This window comes from Clytia hemisphaerica, unplaced genomic scaffold, assembly GCF_902728285.1.
Source record: "Clytia hemisphaerica strain Z4C2 unplaced genomic scaffold, Clytia hemisphaerica genome assembly, whole genome shotgun sequence".
Classification (NCBI taxonomy): Eukaryota; Metazoa; Cnidaria; class Hydrozoa; order Leptothecata; family Clytiidae; genus Clytia; species Clytia hemisphaerica.
In genome coordinates this window covers 397,872-418,944 of record NW_027103910.1, presented here as the reverse complement: position 1 = coordinate 418,944, position 21,073 = coordinate 397,872, and the positions used below count along the sequence as shown (strand labels likewise).

Here is a 21,073-nt window from a genome sequence, read left to right as displayed (position 1 = left end):
TGCACATAGTTAATATTGGGGTCGTGATGTGACCAAACCAGTTCATTCTCCTCCTTTTGATAAATCAAAGATAGCCATCTTGAAACCAAGAGTAGGTTTTAAATTTACTATTTTTGTTTTGTCGGTTCCGCATTCCCAGCCATGATTCTGAGGCAGTCGTTTTAGAAGACAGAAAGTTTTGACATATCTTTTTTCTTTCTAAAGACCAAATTACACAGGCAGATATTGCTATTGGTATGATATTGATGATTTGGTAACTTTCTCTACGTCTTTCCATACTGTATAATTTTTTAGTTTCTCACAAGTTTTTCTCCCAGTAGTTCAGATTTTGTAAAGAAGATAATATTCCATTTAGGAATGATTTCTGAAGCTGTTCTAGTGGTTGCATTTGTGTCTCTTAGGGCCATCCATATAGTACGTATGCAGTGAAGGGGGAGAGGGGGGTTTAGCAAAAGTGTACATCTATTGTTTAAATGACATCATTTCTATTGTTCTCTGTGTACAAGGGGGGAGGGAGTATCAAATTTTTGGAAAATCTTTGCATATGTACTATATGGATGGCCCCCTTGGATGGTGACCATAGCTGTGAACAAAAATCAATGTGAGGGATCGCCAATGTCTTCCATAGGGTTGATATTATAGTAGGGTCCCTTGTTTTGAAAGTTTGATATATCCATGAACTGATGCTTTTCATATGTCATGCCCACATCTAAAGTGATTCCAAGGTCTTTGACTGTAGTCTTGGTCTCTATCACCTTTTGGGTATCGAGAAGTATTTAGAAAGTTCTTTAAGTTCTTCATTTCTACCATAAAGATGTTCAAATTTAATTCCGTTCAATTTCATGTTATTCAATTCAGTCCACACATAGATTGCGTTCAGGTCATCTTGGAACTGAATGATATCAGCAAGGTTTTTGATCTCTTTCATTAGATGTGTATCATCAGCAAGTGATGATAAGAAAGAGTGTAACATCTTTTTATCAATGTCTTGTATCATTATCAAAAACAGTAGTGGTCCAAGCACAGATCCTTGGGGAACACCAGAGATGACTTCTAACCTTTCTGATAGTATGTAGTCAACAGAAACTTGTTGTGTTCTACCTGTTAGGAAAGATTTGATCCAAACAAGTAGTTTGCCTTTGATACCATTGATTTAGTTTTGTGTAGTAGGATTGTACGGTCGACTCTGTCAAAAGCCTTGGTAGATCAAGTCCACATTATTGCCCAGGGATTTTTCTAAGCACTTTGAGCTGGGACCGTTTCTGTAAACTTAGATTGAGTTTTTAATATGCCTGAAAGATAATATTAAAGATTTTTGTTTGTACAGTAAACAACAAACAAGTTTAATTTTGCTAGAAAACATCTATTATATTTTGGATTGAGTGCTTAGAAAAATCCCTGTTGCCGTTTTCTATATGGTGGATAAGTCATTCTGTGTGAGAGAGTAGTTGGCTCAGGCAGGATCTTCCACATCTGAATCCATGTTGGTTAATTTACACAAAGGTACTGTACTTTTCTGTGAGTAAACCTTTTTGCTTTTCATTTGCCATCTTGGATTATATGCAGACTAGCTGTCTGTCGTTGAGTGTATTTCTTACTTATGAGAAATATGTAAGTCATTTCAAATCTGACTGAAGACTGCCTGAAACGGCACGAAACTCCGAGTATCGGAAAATAAAACTAGTCTCTATTATTGACTGATATATCGCTCTACCGATGGTATAGAGCACTTTCTTGAATCGCAAGTCAGATTTGCAAATAAGTCATTTCTTGTATATTCCAAGGATAATTAGCATCAATATTTTCTTATTGAAAGGAACATAATTAAAACATTTCCCTGTATGTTCCAAAAAAAAATTGTCGTAAACAATTTTGTTGTATTTTTCAAGGAAAATTAGATGAAACACATTTCTTGTATTTTGCAAATAGAACAACCTAAATCAAGTTCTTGTATTTTTCAAGGAGAATTGACCATACAGTACAATTTCTTGTTTTTGCCAAGGAAACAATTTAGCCTATTTCAGAGAATTCGTATGTAAGGATGCTTTAAAATAGGCTAATGAGATAATTTCAATATGTTTCAAGAGAATGGTAGAGTTATTTTGAAAGCAAATTGAATTGAAACTGTCCTCTTTTTTTCAAGAAAAGAAATTTGCATTGCTAAAATCTACCACAATCCAGAAGTAACTATTCTTAAAGCTAGAAGTAGTTCAGCCATCATCGTGGACAGACATTCGAGGGTAACTTTGAATAGCTTTGAATGTAAATAAAAAAGAAAATGAGAAGTTAAGTGTTAAAAATCTTCATAAAAGAAAATTATAAAAAGAAAAAAATACATGTTTTCATAGTTTTCATTTCGAGGCTGAAAATTGACCAATTGAAAGTTCAATACAATAAAGGCGCATAAAAGGAATTGTGGTCTGCTTCAAATGGGAGAGTTCCGATTTAAGTGTATTATCAAGTATTATAATACAGATACAATGGCAGCAAATTTGCTGTAGTTAGATTTCATAGTAAAATGCAAAACCTGTGCAAAAAGATAGTACTAATATTACAATATGTACTCGTGTAAGTTACTTTGTTGGCTTTATTATAATCTTTGTGTAAACTTGAATATATTTTGCATATTTTCCAGCTAAATCCAACCACAGTTTTTTTGTTCCTTTTGCATACAATCCAAGATGGGGATTGAAAAGCAAAAAGGTCTTTTTACAATGTATTTTCTAGACCATGTGGAAATGGGATAGGATTAGGTATAGAATTCCTATTTGACCATTAAAATCAAAATTGGAAAAAGAGTAATCAAAGCAGGAATTCTATCCGTCCAATTTTTTGCAAATTATTTGTCACTTTCGTTTTCTACCCTTTATATTTCCAGACGATGTCAACCGAAGTTATCGAACCAATTTTCGTAATCGAACAATCGAATTTCATTGAACAGTAATCGAACTTTACCGGAAATTACTGATTATAGTTCGATAACATTATATTGTTCGATTAAGTTCGTTTAGAGTTCAAATAGAGTTCTATTATTTTGTAGATCTTAAATAACGCTGTTTGTTTTACAGGGCGGGCGTCAACCACTTCTGCCCCACTCTGATGGTGCATTTGTGGCCACCCCTGAGAACAAGTGGTGTTGGAGGTCTACAGAATTGAAATCGAACACATCGAACAGTTATCAAACACAATCGAACTTTACCGGGATTTCTTGGTTCGATAACGATGAAATTCGATTAGTTCGATTGTTCGATGGTTCGACTGACATCGTCTAGATATTTGCAACCGATTTTAGCCACGAATAACCCCCGTACAATTGCAAGGGACATCCCTTACTGAATGGTTAGAAGGTTGGAATCACTGATTGAAATAAAGAGGGCTGCTAACACAAAGCAATTCAAGTTCCAGTGATTCCAACCTTCAAATCAGGCTTTTTTTCAAGGATCCAAAGCTCAAAAGGCACCATTATTACTATACAAAATATAGCTGCTTTCAAGTCATAAACTTTCATCTTTTGCTTTGAATTCCTTAACTCGATGAATTATCGCAAGAAATTTAGTATATATTAGAAAGTTTTTAGCCTGCAATCTTCCATTTTTAAAATCGTAATATGATTTTTTTAAGCAAGATTAAGCTCAGAGCTTTTAAAGCCTTTTTTTGTCATTTTTTATTTTTCTTGGCTTTTCAAGGATCAGAAACATAATCACTCCAGAGTAGATCAATTTTTTAAGCACTTGATTTTGAGCATTACTGATTTTGTTACAAGTGTCCAAATTTATTGAGTTTTATTATTAGTGTTCATGAAATTTGAAGGATCATTTAGTGGGATAAAATGTTCAGTTTAAAATGTAAATCTCACTGTTCAAAAGTACTTAAAAAAATAAAAGATAAGATGCTTTTAAGATTTTTATCAGTATAAACTTTGAATCTATAGAATTTTTAAATTAAAAAAATACTGTTCATCTTTTAGAGGAAATATTATTACTACTACAAGTTTTAGAAAAGAGAGCTGGCAAAGATGCGACTTGAGACTTTTTTGTTGGTAGTGTCACTGTTTGGTGCTGCTTACTCAGGTAATTACTTAACCGGGGGGGTCTCTGCAAGGGTCCAAAAATCACGAAATCAAAAATTTCCTCTCTCAAAGGCTCGTGATTTTCCAAAGTTTGTTAAAGAAAATCAAGTGAAAATCGATAAACATTTTAAGAAAAGTCTCTATAAGGGTCCCAAAAACACCAATTTTTCTTTTCTCTAAGGATCGATTTTCGATTTTCGATTTTTGGCTCGGACATACCCGACATTGACAACTCACAAACCTAGTACCCCCCCCCCGGGTACTTAACTTTATTGGAGTCTATGGCTAGAAGGTTTTCAGTGACCGTTTCTATCATAAAGCTTGTTTCTGATTATATTTAATCAAAGTCTTAAAAAGGAAAGACCCTTTTCAACGTGTTTTCCTTGGGGTTGAATAAGTTATTAAACTGAAGATTTTCATTTTTAATTATATTACTTTGAATGAAGCCTCTTCACTTTCTTGGAAAATTATGATTGAAGAAAGGGTTGAATATAAAACATACTAATAGAGAGTTTAGACCACATACTATGAATGTATTTTTCTAATGCCTTCTTTGGATCTAGGTAATGAAAACTTTGATGGTTTTATCAGCTTCTTCATTTCATCTTTAGCTGCTCCAAAAGTTCCAAAAATTTATTCCTATCAATTTCAAATTCAATTGGAAAATCAGACTTGTTCCATATCACTGATTGAGAATCGAGATGTACTTTCTGATAATACTTATGGAACATTGAAAAGTTCTTTGACATCAATTATTAGTAATCTGTACAAGTCAGGTATGTAATATTATTTTATGCAAGATACTAAAATTGATATGATGCACGTAGAGAAAGTATCTAATTCACATCTATTGTTTCATTTTCAAAACAAGGTTAAAACGTATGCGTATATTTTTCTTTTATAAACTGTTAGTCGTTATTCTACGCAAAACACTACGAGGAATGGATACGTAAGGGTGGTAAAGTCACTTTCGGTCGGAGTTGTGGATGGTGACATTTGTCGTTCTTTTTTTAAATTTGTCGTTCTTTTTTAATGTTGCGAAGTAGGCACTTTCTCCCCCTCAATGATATGGACTCTCCCCATCTGGGAATGAGTCTTTCTCCTTACAAAGTAGAGATTCCTCCCTTTTCAAGTGGCTATTCATAGCGTTGACCAGTTACATCATATTCATTCGATTGAAAAATTATTTACCTCTTTGGTAACAGTAAGAATATGGTCTTGGAAAAGGTTTCTTTGAATCACTATCTCAATGATATATAACAAGGAGCCTCTTAGACTCTCAAAACAAGAGTTCATCATCAGAATAAAGAATATTTAACAAATGAAATAAAGCATGAAGTCGTCTCCGATAATCTTTTTTGGCTCGTTTTTAAATACTGTTATCCCAAATATTACAATTACCAAAATATCACTCAGTTAACTAAGAATTCATTTTGAAAATAAATTTTATCAATTTGACTTAGTAATGTTACAATTACACTCGCTCAATGAAAGTAGTCTTTTCATATTTCAGCATCAGATTCGAGTGAATTCTATTCAACATCAGCTGGAAAATTCCAATGTATCTCGAAAAGCAAAATCGCTTTCTCTTTCATGGTCAGTTTCTCATCAAATGAAACCACCAAAGATATTGCAAAGCTGATTCTCCAAACCGAAACGCAAGATGCTGATCTTGGAGGCTACAAAGTGGACCCAAAAATTCTAGAATCCGAAGTGAAAAGTTTTGTACCGGCAACACGAAATACCCTCAAAACTGAAGTACCCAATTACATTTTCTGTGACCCAAGACATTATGAGCATTTCCGGGAACAGCTTTCCAAAAAGTTAATTGTGGTTACCGATGATGGAGTTTCCACGATCGATAAAGCTCAAATTATTTTCCCAAGGCATTCGTGTGGTGATACTACTGCAAGATTCAAACAAGCTACTTTTGATTTTTATGTTTCTGTGTTGAACGAGCCCTTCGATTTCGATAAGAAACATACATCTCTGGCATACAGAGTGATTGATCAAATGATTTATGATGGCTCCACCTGGAAAGTTGGACTTGCCTTCGATAAGAAGGTTTGTTTCTCATCTATATTGACCCAAGTAAAGTTTCTTCGAAATTTTGTTGCAAGAAATCTTTTCTTTCCACAAAAATATATATAAATATTCTGAACAATTTCACGTGGGTATACATTTAATATTTTTATTGCAGAAAGAATAATATTTTTGAGATTACTCTAATTTGAATGCAAGGCTCCGTTTTTTATTCATCACAGGGTTTGTGTGTTTGTGTCCAATAATGAGCCTCGTGGTCTAGTGAGATTTTTCTTTTGAAAATTACGCCCTCAAGACACTACATAGGCACTACTTTCAGATTGACAGTATAACACTTTATGAAGGCATTGATTTTTCTTCCAGATTGACAGTATAACACTTCATGAAGGCATTGATTACCATGACGGATTTAGTGATGTGGAAATCATCTATCTTGGTTTTGGTATCGTTTGTACTGTTCTAATAATTATCATTATCATCATTCTGGTAAGACCTTTATACTAAAAGACAATATAACATCCAGTTGATTGATAGTGGTGTGATTGATACGTCGAAATATTCTGTGTACATAACAGTGAAATAAATAGAATCACAAAGTGCTCAAGAAAATTGGTGTTCCATGCTGGCGCAATCTTCATTGACTTAACTGAATCAGAATTCAAAACTAGACATGCAGTCCACAAAACATCATTTAACAACAAAAAATACAAAAACAAGACAACAATTTCAACATATTTCTGGAAGTAAAAAAAAACTGAACCTATCCTAAATTGGTCCATTCTGAAGTCGGTACCCTGCCTACTGTAAAGCAACATCACAAAACGATGTCTACATTGCTTACAGAAAAAAATTCTTTTTTTACAAAAAAAGCAAAGGGGAATTGTTAAACAAAGAGGTCAGAACTAATTTCGAAATGTAGACACCAAAACAAATCCAGTTTAGAAAATCTGACTCACGCAATCAGAAACAAGAAAACCAATTTCCAACAATCAATTTTCACACTTAACTAATTTACCCAAAAGACAATTACACTAATTACTAACGACTAATATAAAAACCAAAGTTTTTCTAGAATGTGTATTGAAATAAAATCTACAATGCGCCTGCTTTGCCTGAAGATTGCACCAGTATGAAACACCGTATAGCAATTGTAAGTTAGTTCTTTACATAACATCTAGTTTCTTTCTTGAATTCATATAAAAAGATCAGAAAAATGCTCACTTTGTTGTTTGTTATACTAAAATCAATGTTGATGAAACCTAAATTTGAAGTTCATGGCAGATCGAAGGAAGAACGATTAGCTTCTGCTCGTCCTTTAGCGAAAAGAGTTTCTATATAGGAAGTACAATGTATAGCAATGTGCCCTCCCGGTTATTACCATAATGGCTTTATGGCAACTCCTGAACTTGGGCACAGGATGTACGGTATATAGGAAGTATAAATATCTATAGAGGTCTGCGATTCGGACTAGAAGAACTTTTTACATTTTTCCATATCTCCTAATTTTTAACCTATCGACGAGCATTACTAGTACAAAACATACTTACCATCCTTGTGTTCGTAGAGGCCTTAACTTTTACTGGTTGAAGATTATACTCATTTTGTTTCGCCAAACTATAGCCAACCAAATAGTCTCATTTACGTCTGTTATCACAACTCTTGATGTGCATGACCGGCTATCATCAAAATGACATTATATTATTTAGGGATCCGTCCAACTATGATGTAGTCTGAATCGCAGACCTCTACAAAAGCCCAGGTAGTATATAAGAGGCACGAATTCGTTAGAGAATGCAAGCAGCCTGACTATATGATGCTTTTCTCATTTTGATGATATTTTAGAATGTGCGAATTTGATCATAATGATGATACTAATTTTATTCCTCTCTTCAGCTTGCACGTTATTGCTGTGGTTGCTGTGGCGACCATGACGTCATTGATATCCAGCTACAGAAGAACATTGAGGAAATCGAATTTGGAACGTATTTAGTGAAGAGTGATCATAACAAAAATGAAGGAGCCTTTGTTAATAACGCTTACGAGCGGGTGAGTGTCAGATACTTTCCTTAAAGGGGCATAAAAGTACTGAAAAATTTTGTAAACAAACCGTATGCTGCGGGATACAAAATCAAAACAAATGTCACATGTCAAAATGAAAAATCAAAACGAATATTGATTGAATATTTTGATTGTTTCAATTGTTTTACAAGTTTGTTTTGGACACGTGATTTTAATTGTTCTCGTTAATGACACACGGTTCGCGCAATGTTTACAGTTTACTACTTTTATGTCCCTTGAAAGGTTTTTTTTTTATAGAAGGCGCCCTTCTTATGCTGAAAAAGGCAGAATTGACCAAAAGAATTGCTCGTGTTCGCGCAACACGCTGTTCTTCCTTTTGATTTAAACTGCTGTTCTTTAAGTTTGATCAGATCCCAGATATCTAAACGCTTATGAAGGGGTGAGTGAATTTTTCTTGAAATCTGTGCTCGTGCGGTGCCGGGAAGTTGTTTAAAAACATGCCCGATATATAGGAAGATTTCAAAATTCATTGCTGTACGCTACGTTATATACACTCTCGTACAGAGTACGCGGAAAATGGAGAAATTTGGTCTTTCTTTTTGTTTCAAACTGCTGTGTAAGCAAATGGTAGAGGATAGATATGTTAAACGACACCCTTTAAAATTTGACCAGATATCTAAAGTAAAATTATGTACCATCTTTCAGAAGTTTTTTCTGATATATAAGTTTTATGATTTTTTTGGAACAGCTTTTCTCATTAAATCCCTTGCGAAGTCTTTAAAAACATTTGTTTCTTGGGGGGGGGGGGGTGAGGGAAAGTACAAGAAGGTGCAATAATGTCTGTTTAAAATGAAAAGTGTAAATTGTAGAACGATCGTGCTGCATACACGAGTCTTGCAATTCCTATCCTTCAGGCAAAAAAGGTTTTTTTAAATGTAGCGACAAACTTGTTTTTTTTTTTGGTTCAGTCATTAAACTTATTGAATGATTGCACTGCACCGAGTCGAAATGGTTGGTTTGAATCATTACAAATTTCTATTCTTTCCACAGAACACTTACTTTGTAAATGATGACCTTGTCCAATCTAAAGACGAAGGACCGCCAAGAAAAGAATCTGTAGGTTAAACTTTGAACTATGGATGATTGTAAGGTTCAATATCAGTGGATGACTTAAGAAGGCGTACACGCCAAACTAGAGGGGGCCAATTTTCAGGTCCCGTGGCAACTTTTATATAACTAAACGAATCCTGTTCCATTTTAAAGTTTAGTATATAAATTAGAATTTTTTGAGAAGAGTCAAATTTTTAAGGCCCGGAAAAATTTTTTGTGACCAAAATAGTGACGCCATAAGCAAAACTGCAAGGGAGAATAAGGGGTAGAGAAACACACAAAGAAATACAGCCGTTTGAAGTTCAAAAACATACCGACGTCAATACGATCGAGACAAAGCTGTATTTCTTTCTAATAAGAACATAAGGCTTTAATGGCCAAAACTTTGAAACCCGGGGGGGGGGGCAGTGGGTTTACCAACTGACATTATGTGCGGCGAAAAAATTGGCTTTTAGAATCGCACCCTTACAGTACAGAATAAAATCGGTGAAATTCATACCTTTACAGTGCATTTTTTCAAATTTTAAGCTCTTTTAGAACCTCATCAACCTCACCAAAAACTGGGATTTTTCGAAAAAAAGCCTAGTATAGGCTTTCTTTGTTTTCATGTAGTATATTTTTCGAAATCTAGTCAATTTTACTTTTAATCTAGCGTTTGTTTGCTCAAACTCAATGTCGATTTGATAATTTTAGGGAAGTGGATCTTCAGAGGAGATTGTGGTTGACGTTGCTGTGTCTTTGCCAGAAGGAGCTGGGAATGAGATTGATGAAAAGCCCCCCATTGAAATTACCAATGAAGGTGTAGTTGAAGTTGAACCAACTGAAGATTCATTAGTTGATAGCATACTAGCCGAATTCCCAGAGAAAGTGGCAGAACCAGAACAAGAAACTTCATTCGAGCCTGTAGAACCCGAAAGAGAAACTGCTCCTTTGGTTGAGGTTTGTAGATTGATGTTACTATGTAATAGACGATATTGGCTTTCCGAATTCTCCCTGAATGATTACCCATGATGCATTGCGCAAAAAAATTTACGGACAGTATTGACTTACTGAATTTTTTTGCGCAATGCATCATGGGTAATAATTCGGGGAGAATTCGGAAAGCCGATATCGTCTATTGGTGGCTACTAGCCATCTTTTATATGTAAAAAGTAGCTTCACTTGAATGATGTCTTGAAACCATACTATTTAAGGACGAACGTTAAACTTCAACATTAACAAATCTTCGATTTGTCTTTTATAAAGTGATGTACATAGCGAATTATTTTTATGTTTGCGTCTATGTTTCAAACTTTTGAGCTGAATACGATTGTTGTTGTTTTGCCTGGATAATGAAACTTTCAACGTACGTATATTTCATTTTGATTTTTAGGAAAAGGTTGTTGAAGATTCCCCTGTTGAAACAGAAAATTCCCCTTATGAAACAGAAGATTCCTCTGTTGAAACTAAAGAATCCCCTGCAGAAACAGAAGTTTCCCCTGGTGACAATTTAAATGAAAGTAGCGACGAACTCTTGATTGTACCACCTGTTGATTATCCGCAAGGAGAAGAAGACAAGGATGAGGTGGATTGTCAGGAACCTCCTATGGAAATTTCTGCTTCATTCGTCCGTTCCTCGTCCAGAATCGAAAGTTCATCAAGTTCCGATGATTCTTCAAGTGATGATGAAGGTCGGTATCGTTTCCCCGATTTTCTCGAAATATTTTTATTGGTTTTGTTATGTTTTTTTTTATTATTTATTGAATTTCCCCGAACGTTTATATTCATTCGTCCATTTTTCCAAAATCGGGCTCTCATGGCGGAAAGTTATGCATGATATTTACTAAAATTTTACTATTCGACTTTCGCGATTGTCCTAGTCACTCACACATTCGCACGATCATTTCCAAAGACTTCTTTCATTTTTTTCATTTTAGATGAAGAAGATGAGCTACTTGATAAAGATGAATTAATTGCTCGACTCCAAGATGAAGAACCTATCAATATGGAATTTGCCGTAAGTTTTTGGACCTACCCCGGTGGAGGTCCTATAAATTAACCTGTGTTCGTCCGTTCGTCCGTCCGTCCGTCCGTCCGTTCGTTCGTTCGTTCGTTCGTTCGTTCGTTCGTTCGTTCGTTCGTTCGTTCGTTCGTTCGTTCGTTCGTTCGTTCGTTCGTTCGTTCGTTCGTTCGTTCGTTCGTTCGTTCGTTCGTCTGTTACCAACTTTTCTCAGGATTGAATCATAGGAATCTTTTGATTTTTGGTACAAAGGTGCAAAATGGTGGTGGCCAAAATGTGACGGAGCCCGATTTTCGAAAAAAAAAATTTTTGGGCAAATTTGGGCCAAAAAACGGCTAAAATAAAAAACTGGTTTTTTAGACTTTGTGAAAAATTGGATAATTAATTTTTTCTGATTTTTTGTATGAAAGTAGGGTACCATCATAGGTAAAAGATGGCTCAAGCAGATTTTTGCAAAAAAATTTTGTTGGCTCAAAAAACGCATGTTTATCTATAAGAATCACTATTAATAAGCATACATCAATGTTCTTAGTCAAATTACTCAATTTTTTTATGAGATAGATGTTTTTTTGCTCACGAGGGCTTACTTTTAGAGAGTATGTGTGTTTAGACATGAAATTTTGGTTGCTTAGCGTGTTTTTATAGAAAAACTGGCCAAATTCGATATTTTTTTATAAGCACATGATCAATTACTTAGGTATTAGCTTTTCTCGAGATTGGCTCTTTCATTCTTTATGATTTTTTGCACAACGATGCATAACTTTAAACCCTCAAATGTGAGGGAGCCCGATTTTCGAAAAAAATGTTTTTGGGCAAATTTGGGCCAAAAAACGGCTATAAAAAGGGTTTTTTTGGACTTTGTAAAACATTGGATCATTGTTTTTTTCTGATTTTTTAGATGCAAGTAGGCAAAAGATGGCTCAAGCAGATTTTTGTAAAAAAAGAATTTTTCAGCTCAAAAAACGCATCTTTATTTATTAGAATCACTATTAATAAGCATACATCAATGTTCTTAGCCAAATTATTCAATTTTTTAATGAGATAGATGTTTTTTTGCTCACGAAGTCTTGAATATGAAAGATTATTTCAAGAGCATGAAATTTTGGTTTCTAAACGTTTTTTTTATAAGAAACAAACGACTAATTTTAATAGATCGTCACTATTTGTGTTCTGAATGATTGTTTAACGGTCATCACGTAGATATCAATTATATTTGTTAAATGCATAACCAGGTAGGTCCATAAAAGTATCACTTGTTTATTCTTAATAGCGTTCAGAGTCAATCTTTATTGCATGGTTTCAATGAGGAAATTTTCAGAAATATTCGATCTCAAGAGAACAAGAATTTTCTTCGAGTTATAGAAAGATTCGAATAATAGAAGTTCGAGTTAGAGAGAGAGTTGACTGCATGTCCTTAAGTAACAAGTAATCACGATTTTTTAATTGAAAATTAACATTGTGAAATATGAAAATTCAATTAAACTTTACAGTCAATGTTCATGGTTTTCTCTTATGTTGCAGAGTTTGGATGCACGCGTACCAACAGTTCGCGCGTACGAAGGAAGCTTGATCAATAAAAATCGATCAAGCAATAAATTTCCATGTGAGTTCACTTTAAGCCTCCTTTATGGATGTTTTGTACCATCCACGTGTCAAAAAAACCAGTAGGGTTTCTGAAGATTAAATTAAAATACCCTGAATTTTCATCCCCATTCAAAAACGACTTTTGCAGTGTCACTGGGATTGATTTTGAAATTTTAAATTTTTGAGCTAAAAACAATAGAAAATGAAAATCTTAAAAGACTTCCCATCCTTTTAGTAAACAAGCAATTTTCATTTGTGTTCAGATCTAGGTTGCTTTTAATTCTTTTCTTCTTCTTCTCTAGGGACACATAAACGAGTGACATTAAAACGAAAGCCTGGTGACCCTAACTCTGACTACATCAATGCCTCCTTTGTAAAGGTCGGTATTAGTCATCGTTGGAAAGATAGTTTAATAAAAGTTACACTCGTCCAAAGTTTGTCTAAAATGGTCAAAAATAATCAATAATAGACGAGTTTTAGAATCTTGATATCTAAAAAGTTTTATCCTCCTTTCTTTCAAAAGCATTGTATCAGTTCTGCAGTATACTTTAACTTTATGTTATGATTTTGTTAGTATTTCAATTTTTTTTTTGTTTTCTAGAACGCTAAACGGCAAGTTGCGTATATTAGTACCCAGGCTCCGTTAGCTAACACTGTTCAAGATTTTTGGAATTTGATCTGGGAACGAAATGTGTCTTTGATTGTCATGGCAACATCTATTGTCTTCGAAGAAGAGGTAAAAGAAATCATTGAAGGCTCCACTGGGCTTTAGTTTCTCGATTCCGACCAAACGAACTCCTTTGGACGGAGATTAATACAGTGATGGTAGCACTACTCAATAACGGTGTAAATGCATCGATAGCGAATACTTGATGATACAGCGCTGGTTGACGTTAATTTCTAACAGAGAGAAACTTTAAAACTCTAAAACTGATTTTTCAACCTATTTTAGGATAGATATTGGCCATCTGAGGAGAATACGGACGGACGATATTACGGGAATTACCACGTCAAAACTGGGAGCATGATTATTAATTCCGAATACTCAATGGTTCTTCTTCAAATTTCTGGTGGGGTGAGTAAAAAAGATGTTAATCCATTAAAGATCGAACTTTCAAAACTATTTGTCTACAAATATATGAAACATAAAAAGTGTAATTGAAAATGACTACAAATATATGTTCACCCCTCAAATAAGAAGAATTTTTAAGAAAATGTATTTTTGAGTTTTTTATCGAGTCGGGTTAAAATAGGCAACGGACTAATTGCGGCAAGACCATAGAAATCGGGTGACCTCATATGATGCCAGTAGCACTTAATTATTATGGGTCATCTGGTTCGTAATTTTCGGAATTCTTGACGTAGTTATTTTACGAGGTCGTCGTAATTTTGTCCTCTGTCTTCGTTTTGTTGTGAAATTTGTCTAGTCTGTAAACTTATGAATTTTAAGCCAGACTAGATGCTCTGCTCTTTTCGGGAGAGATCACCTAAGGTCAAACTCCTACTAGGCTTCAAACTTCCAAAGTTTAAAAAGTGAGAGAACCATTTCTGTTACGATATCATTTCAGGGTGTATCACGTGATATTGTCATGTACCAATACACGAATTGGTCCACCACAGGGTCTAATATTCCACACTCGATCGAATCGCTTCTTGGCTTTGTATTGGACATTCGAGGACAATTACAGAATTTGGAAGACTCGTTCCCAGTTTTTCACGGATCGTAAGTAAATCTTGCTAACAGGGGGTAGTTGGACAGCGCATCGAATCTCAAAATTGTAACAAATCTGAACAAATTTATCCGTTTGTACGATTTGCAATCACATCCAGGGACGGATGAAGAAATTTTCCTTGGGTAGGCTCAAATTAAAATTCAGATCATGAATACCGATTTTCCCGATTTTCCGATTTTTTGTTTTTATCCCGATATTTTTCTCGTTTTTCCCGATTTCCAATGAGGCTTAGGCCTACCTAGCCTATTTCTAGGCCCGACTCTGACATCCTCCTTTGCGTTAATTGCTCTTGCACGTTAATTGATTACAATATCAAAAGAAAGGTAATAACTCTCACGGCTTTGCAATTATTTCGAAATGAATTGTGGGATTGGAACTTGTACAAATTTCTAGTTGAAATAATTATGACGTAGGAGACGCTATTGGACAACAATTGTAAAAAACCCATTGGCTTTTCAACTAAGGGAAAATCGTTAACGACACTACGTGCTACGTGAAAATATTACTTATTATTTACATTAGATACACCCCTGTCTCACAGCTCCGATGGAACTTTTTACCACAGTGGGGAGGAAAGTACTATTATGAAACTGTTGGGGATAGAAATTCTATTGTTCCAAGGTAAAAAAAATCCAGTGGAGATGGTTTTGGAGTGCAATGATTTCAACTGAATTTTAAATAGAGATAAAGACAAAGTCATTTTTCCAGTGGGGATGAAATTGATGGGTATATTTTCCATCGGGGCATATTTTATTTGTGGTGGGGTCCCACCGGGTCTAGGATACAAGGGTGTAATGATATTGTTCAGTCTTCCTTAACATACGCTCCTTTCTCTTAAGCTAATAGTCAGATTTGAATGCAACACAATTTTCTTCTTAAGGACATCTTGTGATTTCGGTGCTGTCCTTTTGGCCATTCTGATTGGCTTAGATCATTACGACGTCAAACAAAAGATCTCAATCAAAAGTCTGGTTCGAGTATTACGTAATGATCAAGCAGGAGCAGTGGAAAACAAAGGACAATACAAACTTATCTATCAGGTAAGTTTTTAACTTTGTCTAAAATAAAGTTCAAAATATATTGATTGATATGTTTTACCGTTTTTCAAAATTTGAAGTTCGGGCGAGAATTGCGAGTTCAGCACTTTATTTCATTGGATATTTCGCTTTTGGAGCGATTTGTTGACTTCTAGGGTATATTCCCAGCCTTAGTGGATCAATTTTGAGCTTTTGAATCTTGAGATCCTAAAGGTCCTAAGTCTCATGTTAAAACTCAGAGTTAAAATACTATGTTCCAGAGGTAAACTAAAGCACTGTAGGGAATTCCCCTTTTTATCCCATCCGCCTGGGGAAGGTGCAGGGGCCAAGGAAATCTGTTTTGAAGACTAGTAAGAAAATGAAAGTCATTTTTTACGAAGAATTCTTTTCAAAATGCTGCGAGATAGGAAGGGTCTGATTGGTAGAATATAACGAACCTTCACTGGCTTGGCTTCTAAATCTTACTCAAGTGACTTTTAAAAGAAAACATCTGAACATTTGCTCGACTTTTTCAGGCGATTAATCATTACGCTCAAAATCTCAAAATCACGGAATAAACTGCTTACCCTGATTCATCAAATGAATGGTAAGTGCTTATCTTGATGTTACTTTTATTTCGTCATGAAGTTTCCTGCTTCGACTCGACTGAAAGACAACACATGCAGCACTTTCACCAGCCTGGCTGTCGAATATGTTTTTTTTTGGAACAGTGATTATTTCAGGGATGTTTTACAGTCTGCTCCTTTATAGATCTTTAGCTTTGAGTTTGAAGCCCCGAATGGACTAGATAGGAATCTTCAACCTTTCTCAAGCATTAACAGTGAATAAGCTTTCAGTATTTGCCCCGCATTTAGAAATTTCGTTTGAAAAACACACGAATAATAAGTGGTTTCCTTTGCCATCCAGGAGTTTCGGATCTAGCCCCTCCAGGGGCTTTAAAATCAATGCTCTTTAGTATCGTGAACAGCCAAAAGACGATAAACCCTACACTTGAAACCCGATATCGACCTAATCCTATCAAATCCTTCTTTTACAGATACGAAATTCCCGATTCATCCAAGAATTTTTACCATGAAGAAACAATTAAATATCTTTTTTATAATGAAAAGATCGTTCAACAGTTGCCTTTAGAGTTAACCAATATTTCATAATCAAATTTATTACATTATAGCTTAATAGCGCATGGCGTTGTACTTGTAATAGGACAGCTTATACTCACTGTCACCACAAATTCCAACAAACTCTTTACAGTAGGCGAATTTCTCTTTACATACTATTTTGTTATAAACTTATAATATGAATATATTTTACCTATATTTTTATACTAAGACCAATATTTTTCTACTTGATTTATATAATCGATTATTTGTACTGCATTAAAATATCAAGCTCTTCTGTCTGATGTATACAGTTGACGATTTCTAATTTGATCTTCAAGGGGAATTGGATTTTCATCGAATAAGGGAGCGTATCGAATAGTAGAGCGTCTAATTAGAGAGCGTCAACTGTAATATACTGTTTGGGCCTTGCATCTATATCCCAACACGCGATTTTTTTATCACTTTGTTGGTGTCAAGGGAAAAGTCGTGGTCGTCTGGTACAGGCAAGCCTTGCATTTGCTTTACAGGGTGTCCCTAATTAAAGTATCGAGTTTGAACATGCGATTGAGTAGAAAGTTTTATGTGCGTGTTCACAAAATTGTATTTTAAGCTCTCCCTCTTTTTTCTTTGTCATTACGATTAATTTATACGTTGTAACTACCTTTTGTAATAAGCCTGTGTGATGGAGAACGTTCTTATATTTAACGATAACACACACAAACTTTTCTACTCAATCGCATGTTCAAACTCGATACTTTAATTAGGGACACCCTGTAGTTGCAGTGTAGTGTACGGAAGCATTTTAATCTTAACCCAGTTTGCAAACAACATTGTTTCATCGTTCATCTAACGTTATATGGACGTTGTGAATGTTGGAAAAACGTTGAAACGACGTTGTGTTGCCAGCTGGGAAAGGACATAAGTAGCAACAACACCTTAAGTTCAAATATGATTGGTCTGGAGGGGATTTAGGTTACTAGATTACCCAAAAAGTCACTCAAAAATGAGACCGTTCAAATAAAGGGATGGCAAAATCTTCTAACACCCCCTTGTCTCACAGCTCCGGTGGAACTTTTTACCTCAGTGGGAATGAAAACTCCTATTGAAATCCCAATGGGGATAGAAATTCTATTGTTCCGAGGTTAAAAAGTCCAGTGGGGGTGGTTTTGGAGTGCAATTTTTAAACATTGAATGTCGAATGGGGATGAAATCAAAGTCAATTTCTCAGTGGGGCTGAAATTTAAGGGTATTTTTCCACCGGGGGTGAAATTTTTGCTAAATTTTCCAGTGGCGCTGGAAATTATTCAACTTTAGAATAAGAATTACCTTTAACAAAATGAATATGACAATTGATTACAGCACTGCAGTGTGTACTATACACGTTTTTTTTAAGAACAAACTTTTAAGAAACATGAGGCCCAGAATGCCTGAAAACTAAGAAACATGCTGAGGCTAAAAATGAGAAAATAACATTTTTTAATTCGTTTTTGTAATAACCTTCCAATCCAGCCTTCCATGAGGCTGATTATGTCAAAAAGTTTCGAAACATGTAAGAAACATTTAAGGCTCAAAAGGCCGATTTCTTAAGAAACATTGAGGCTGCGTGGTAAAACTAGTTTCTTAAAAAAACGTTTAAGCTCTCCGTTATGAAACCCTTTTTGTAGAATACTTCATTCAATAGCCACCACTCGAGTTCACCAACCATTTGAGATCATTTCTCCATTCATATTTGCTAAAACTTTTTTATTATATGATGACCTGTCATTGCATTAAAACCAATTCATCACATATTAACCTATCCGGAAGGAAACCACGCAGTTAATTCTTAACTTAGTGACGGTATTTATGCACTGTGATCCTCATGCTTTAGGCATGTGGCCTATGCCCTTATTTTTGGGTAGGTTTAGTCTCTCAGTAACGGTATTAGTCTTGTGGAGATCAAATTTCGAGGTATTAGAAGGCTTATAGGAGAAAAACTCAGGAAAACTTGTATTGAAAATAAGGGATGTTTCACTTGACTGATCGTTGGAGGTATCGAAAAATGTTCATCATCTACATTGTATCAAAGTCTATGAAGGATTAACCATTGGGTTGGGAAATTTAAAGCTTTGAAATCTTTGGAATATATCGAGAGTAGTATATCTCAAGTTTATAAAGAGAAAATTAAAAAAGAATCATGAGCAACAGCAACCTAAAAAAAATGAAGTGGCTTTGATGTCATCTAAAGTTAAGGAGGTAGCAGGCTTCTTCACTGGCAACATTTATATATAGGTGATTTCTTTCTTACGTGTTGGTCATTAGCACAAAATGATTGAGTTGGGAAATATAAAGCTTTAAAATTGTGAAGTAATCTTTGGACAGTACAGAGAGTAATATATCTCAAGTTTATAAAAAGTTAAGGTAGCAGGCTTCTTCACTGGCAACCTTTATAAGTGACTTCTTTCTTTTGTGTTGCTCATCATCTCAAAATGGCTGAGGCACATACAGGTAGACAGACAGTGAGAGAGAAGTTCCATATTTTATTGTTGTTGTTAATTCGAAAAAAAAAACTTATTTCGTAAGTCAAAACCACAAAAAAAGTTCCATACTAATCCCCCTGATTTCTTTTCAATGACGTATTCAAACCCCCTGTTAATAATACTCTGTTCCAGTCTTCCGCCTTTTTTCTCATCCTATTGTTTTGAAAATGTTGAATAGCAGAGAACAATCACAATTCATTATATCGTATTTCTAACAATAAAACCGGTTTAACTGGTTTTTGAATTTTATTAAAACTTGTTTGGTAGGTTTCGGCCTCAATTGGTGAGTTGAAATAGTTTTCTGCCATATGCTTATATTTTGGATTTTTTCTCCTTTTCAAGTTGACTTGTTTGCGATGCATACGCTGCATACGATATCCTGCAATCGAAGAACTCTCGAAAGCATCCAGCGAGGACCTTTTTTTAAACATCTGTTTCCCAGGCATAACCTTCCTTGAAAATCTGATCTGTTGGCCAAGAGTTTCAAAAATCTTATTCCTAGAAATGAAGATCTGTTTCTCCTCAAAACCTAAATTTTTAATCTCAAAGTATCTTCCCTAAAAAATTTGGTTTGTTTCCACAATTTTCAGAATCAAAATTTTGATCTGTTCTCCCAAGCCTATAAGGAATAGGATATCTGTTTCCGTCTCCTGGAAATGTTCATTTGTTTTCCTTCCTTTTTGTGATTGATATCTGTCCCCCCCTCCAGAAAGTTCAATCTGTTTCCAATGAAATATCATCTTTTTGGAAACATATCTGTTTCCCAATTTATTATGTCATCTCCTAGAAATATTGATCTGTTTCTCTCCATGTCTCTCTGATGACGTTATCAGCTGGAGCGAGCTGGAGCGGGGAAACAGAAAGTTTTGAGGAAAAGGTCTTTCCTAGAAAATAGGATCTGTTTCGCCATTTTTAAAAAAAAGCTCTCTACTGGAAAAGAGAAATGGGCTTGTTGGCTGCTTCTGAACTCTCCGTTTTCCAACTTTTCTTATAGTTTCTCCTTAAATGGTTTCTACGTTTAGCATGTCACCCTGAAAGTGTCTTCTATGGTCTTTCAATCCCCATTTGATATCCTATCAACGCCGAGAACTGTTGGAAAGTTTAGGGCCCCATAGACCTCTCAGATTGTGGAGATCACATCATTAAATCTTACGAGCATATTCAATTGTCTTGCTTTGCTAGTTCTCTTGTGGACGACTGTTGAATACATATGTTTTCACTATTGCTCTGTTTTGCTGCTAGTTCTCCACTTACGGATACGTTGTTCGCTGTTTTGTAAATGGCTGCGATTCAGACTATTATTTTATGTGTGAGTTATATCGAATGTTTTCATAGATTCTGAGATGTGTGGACGACTGTTGAATACATATGTTTTCACTATTGCTCTGTTTTGCTGCTAGTTCTCCACGGATACGTTGTTCGTTATATACTACCTGTGCTGTTTTGTAAATGGCTGCGATTCAGACTATTATTTTGTGTTTGAGTTATATCGAATGTTTCATAGATTCGGAGATGGTGGAAGACTGTTGACAACATCGAGTTTAAAGCCCGAAAGGCTAGAGAGTACAATCTCTAACCTTTCCCAGGCATTATCCATGGAGAACACGCCGTAATCATGACGACGGATTGTATCTAGCGGTTCATTTGTTTTTGAGGACTGCAATTTTTGTTACTTTCGATCCAGCATTTGTGTAAAAACCACGTGCGGGCGTTCTGGATGGGAAATAAGTGGCTTCATTTCCCATCCAGGAGTCTCGAGTCTAGCCCATTGAGTTTAAAGCCCGAAGGGCTAGAGTTCAATCTCTAACCTTTCTCAGGCAAGAAAAAGTGAAGCCTTAAGAAATGCGCCGTATTTTTGAC

The 21,073-nt window shown here is 35.2% G+C and overlaps 1 protein-coding gene across 1 annotated transcript; it reads left to right on the top strand.

The window, feature by feature from the left end:
* The first annotated feature begins 3,954 nt into the window (after positions 1–3,954).
* Positions 3,955–16,976, top strand: LOC136809186 (uncharacterized). Its single transcript, XM_067065707.1, has 17 exons — positions 3,955–4,070; positions 4,681–4,845; positions 5,583–6,133; positions 6,476–6,598; positions 8,006–8,158; positions 9,182–9,247; positions 9,935–10,180; positions 10,614–10,911; positions 11,158–11,237; positions 12,762–12,843; positions 13,127–13,203; positions 13,426–13,560; positions 13,777–13,899; positions 14,393–14,547; positions 15,438–15,597; positions 16,110–16,180; positions 16,631–16,976. The coding sequence occupies exons 1-16, from the start codon at positions 4,016–4,018 to the stop codon at positions 16,149–16,151; spliced, it is 2,511 nt and encodes an 836-aa protein (XP_066921808.1). The 5' UTR covers positions 3,955–4,015; the 3' UTR covers positions 16,152–16,180; positions 16,631–16,976.
* Positions 16,977–21,073: the final 4,097 nt, after the last annotated feature.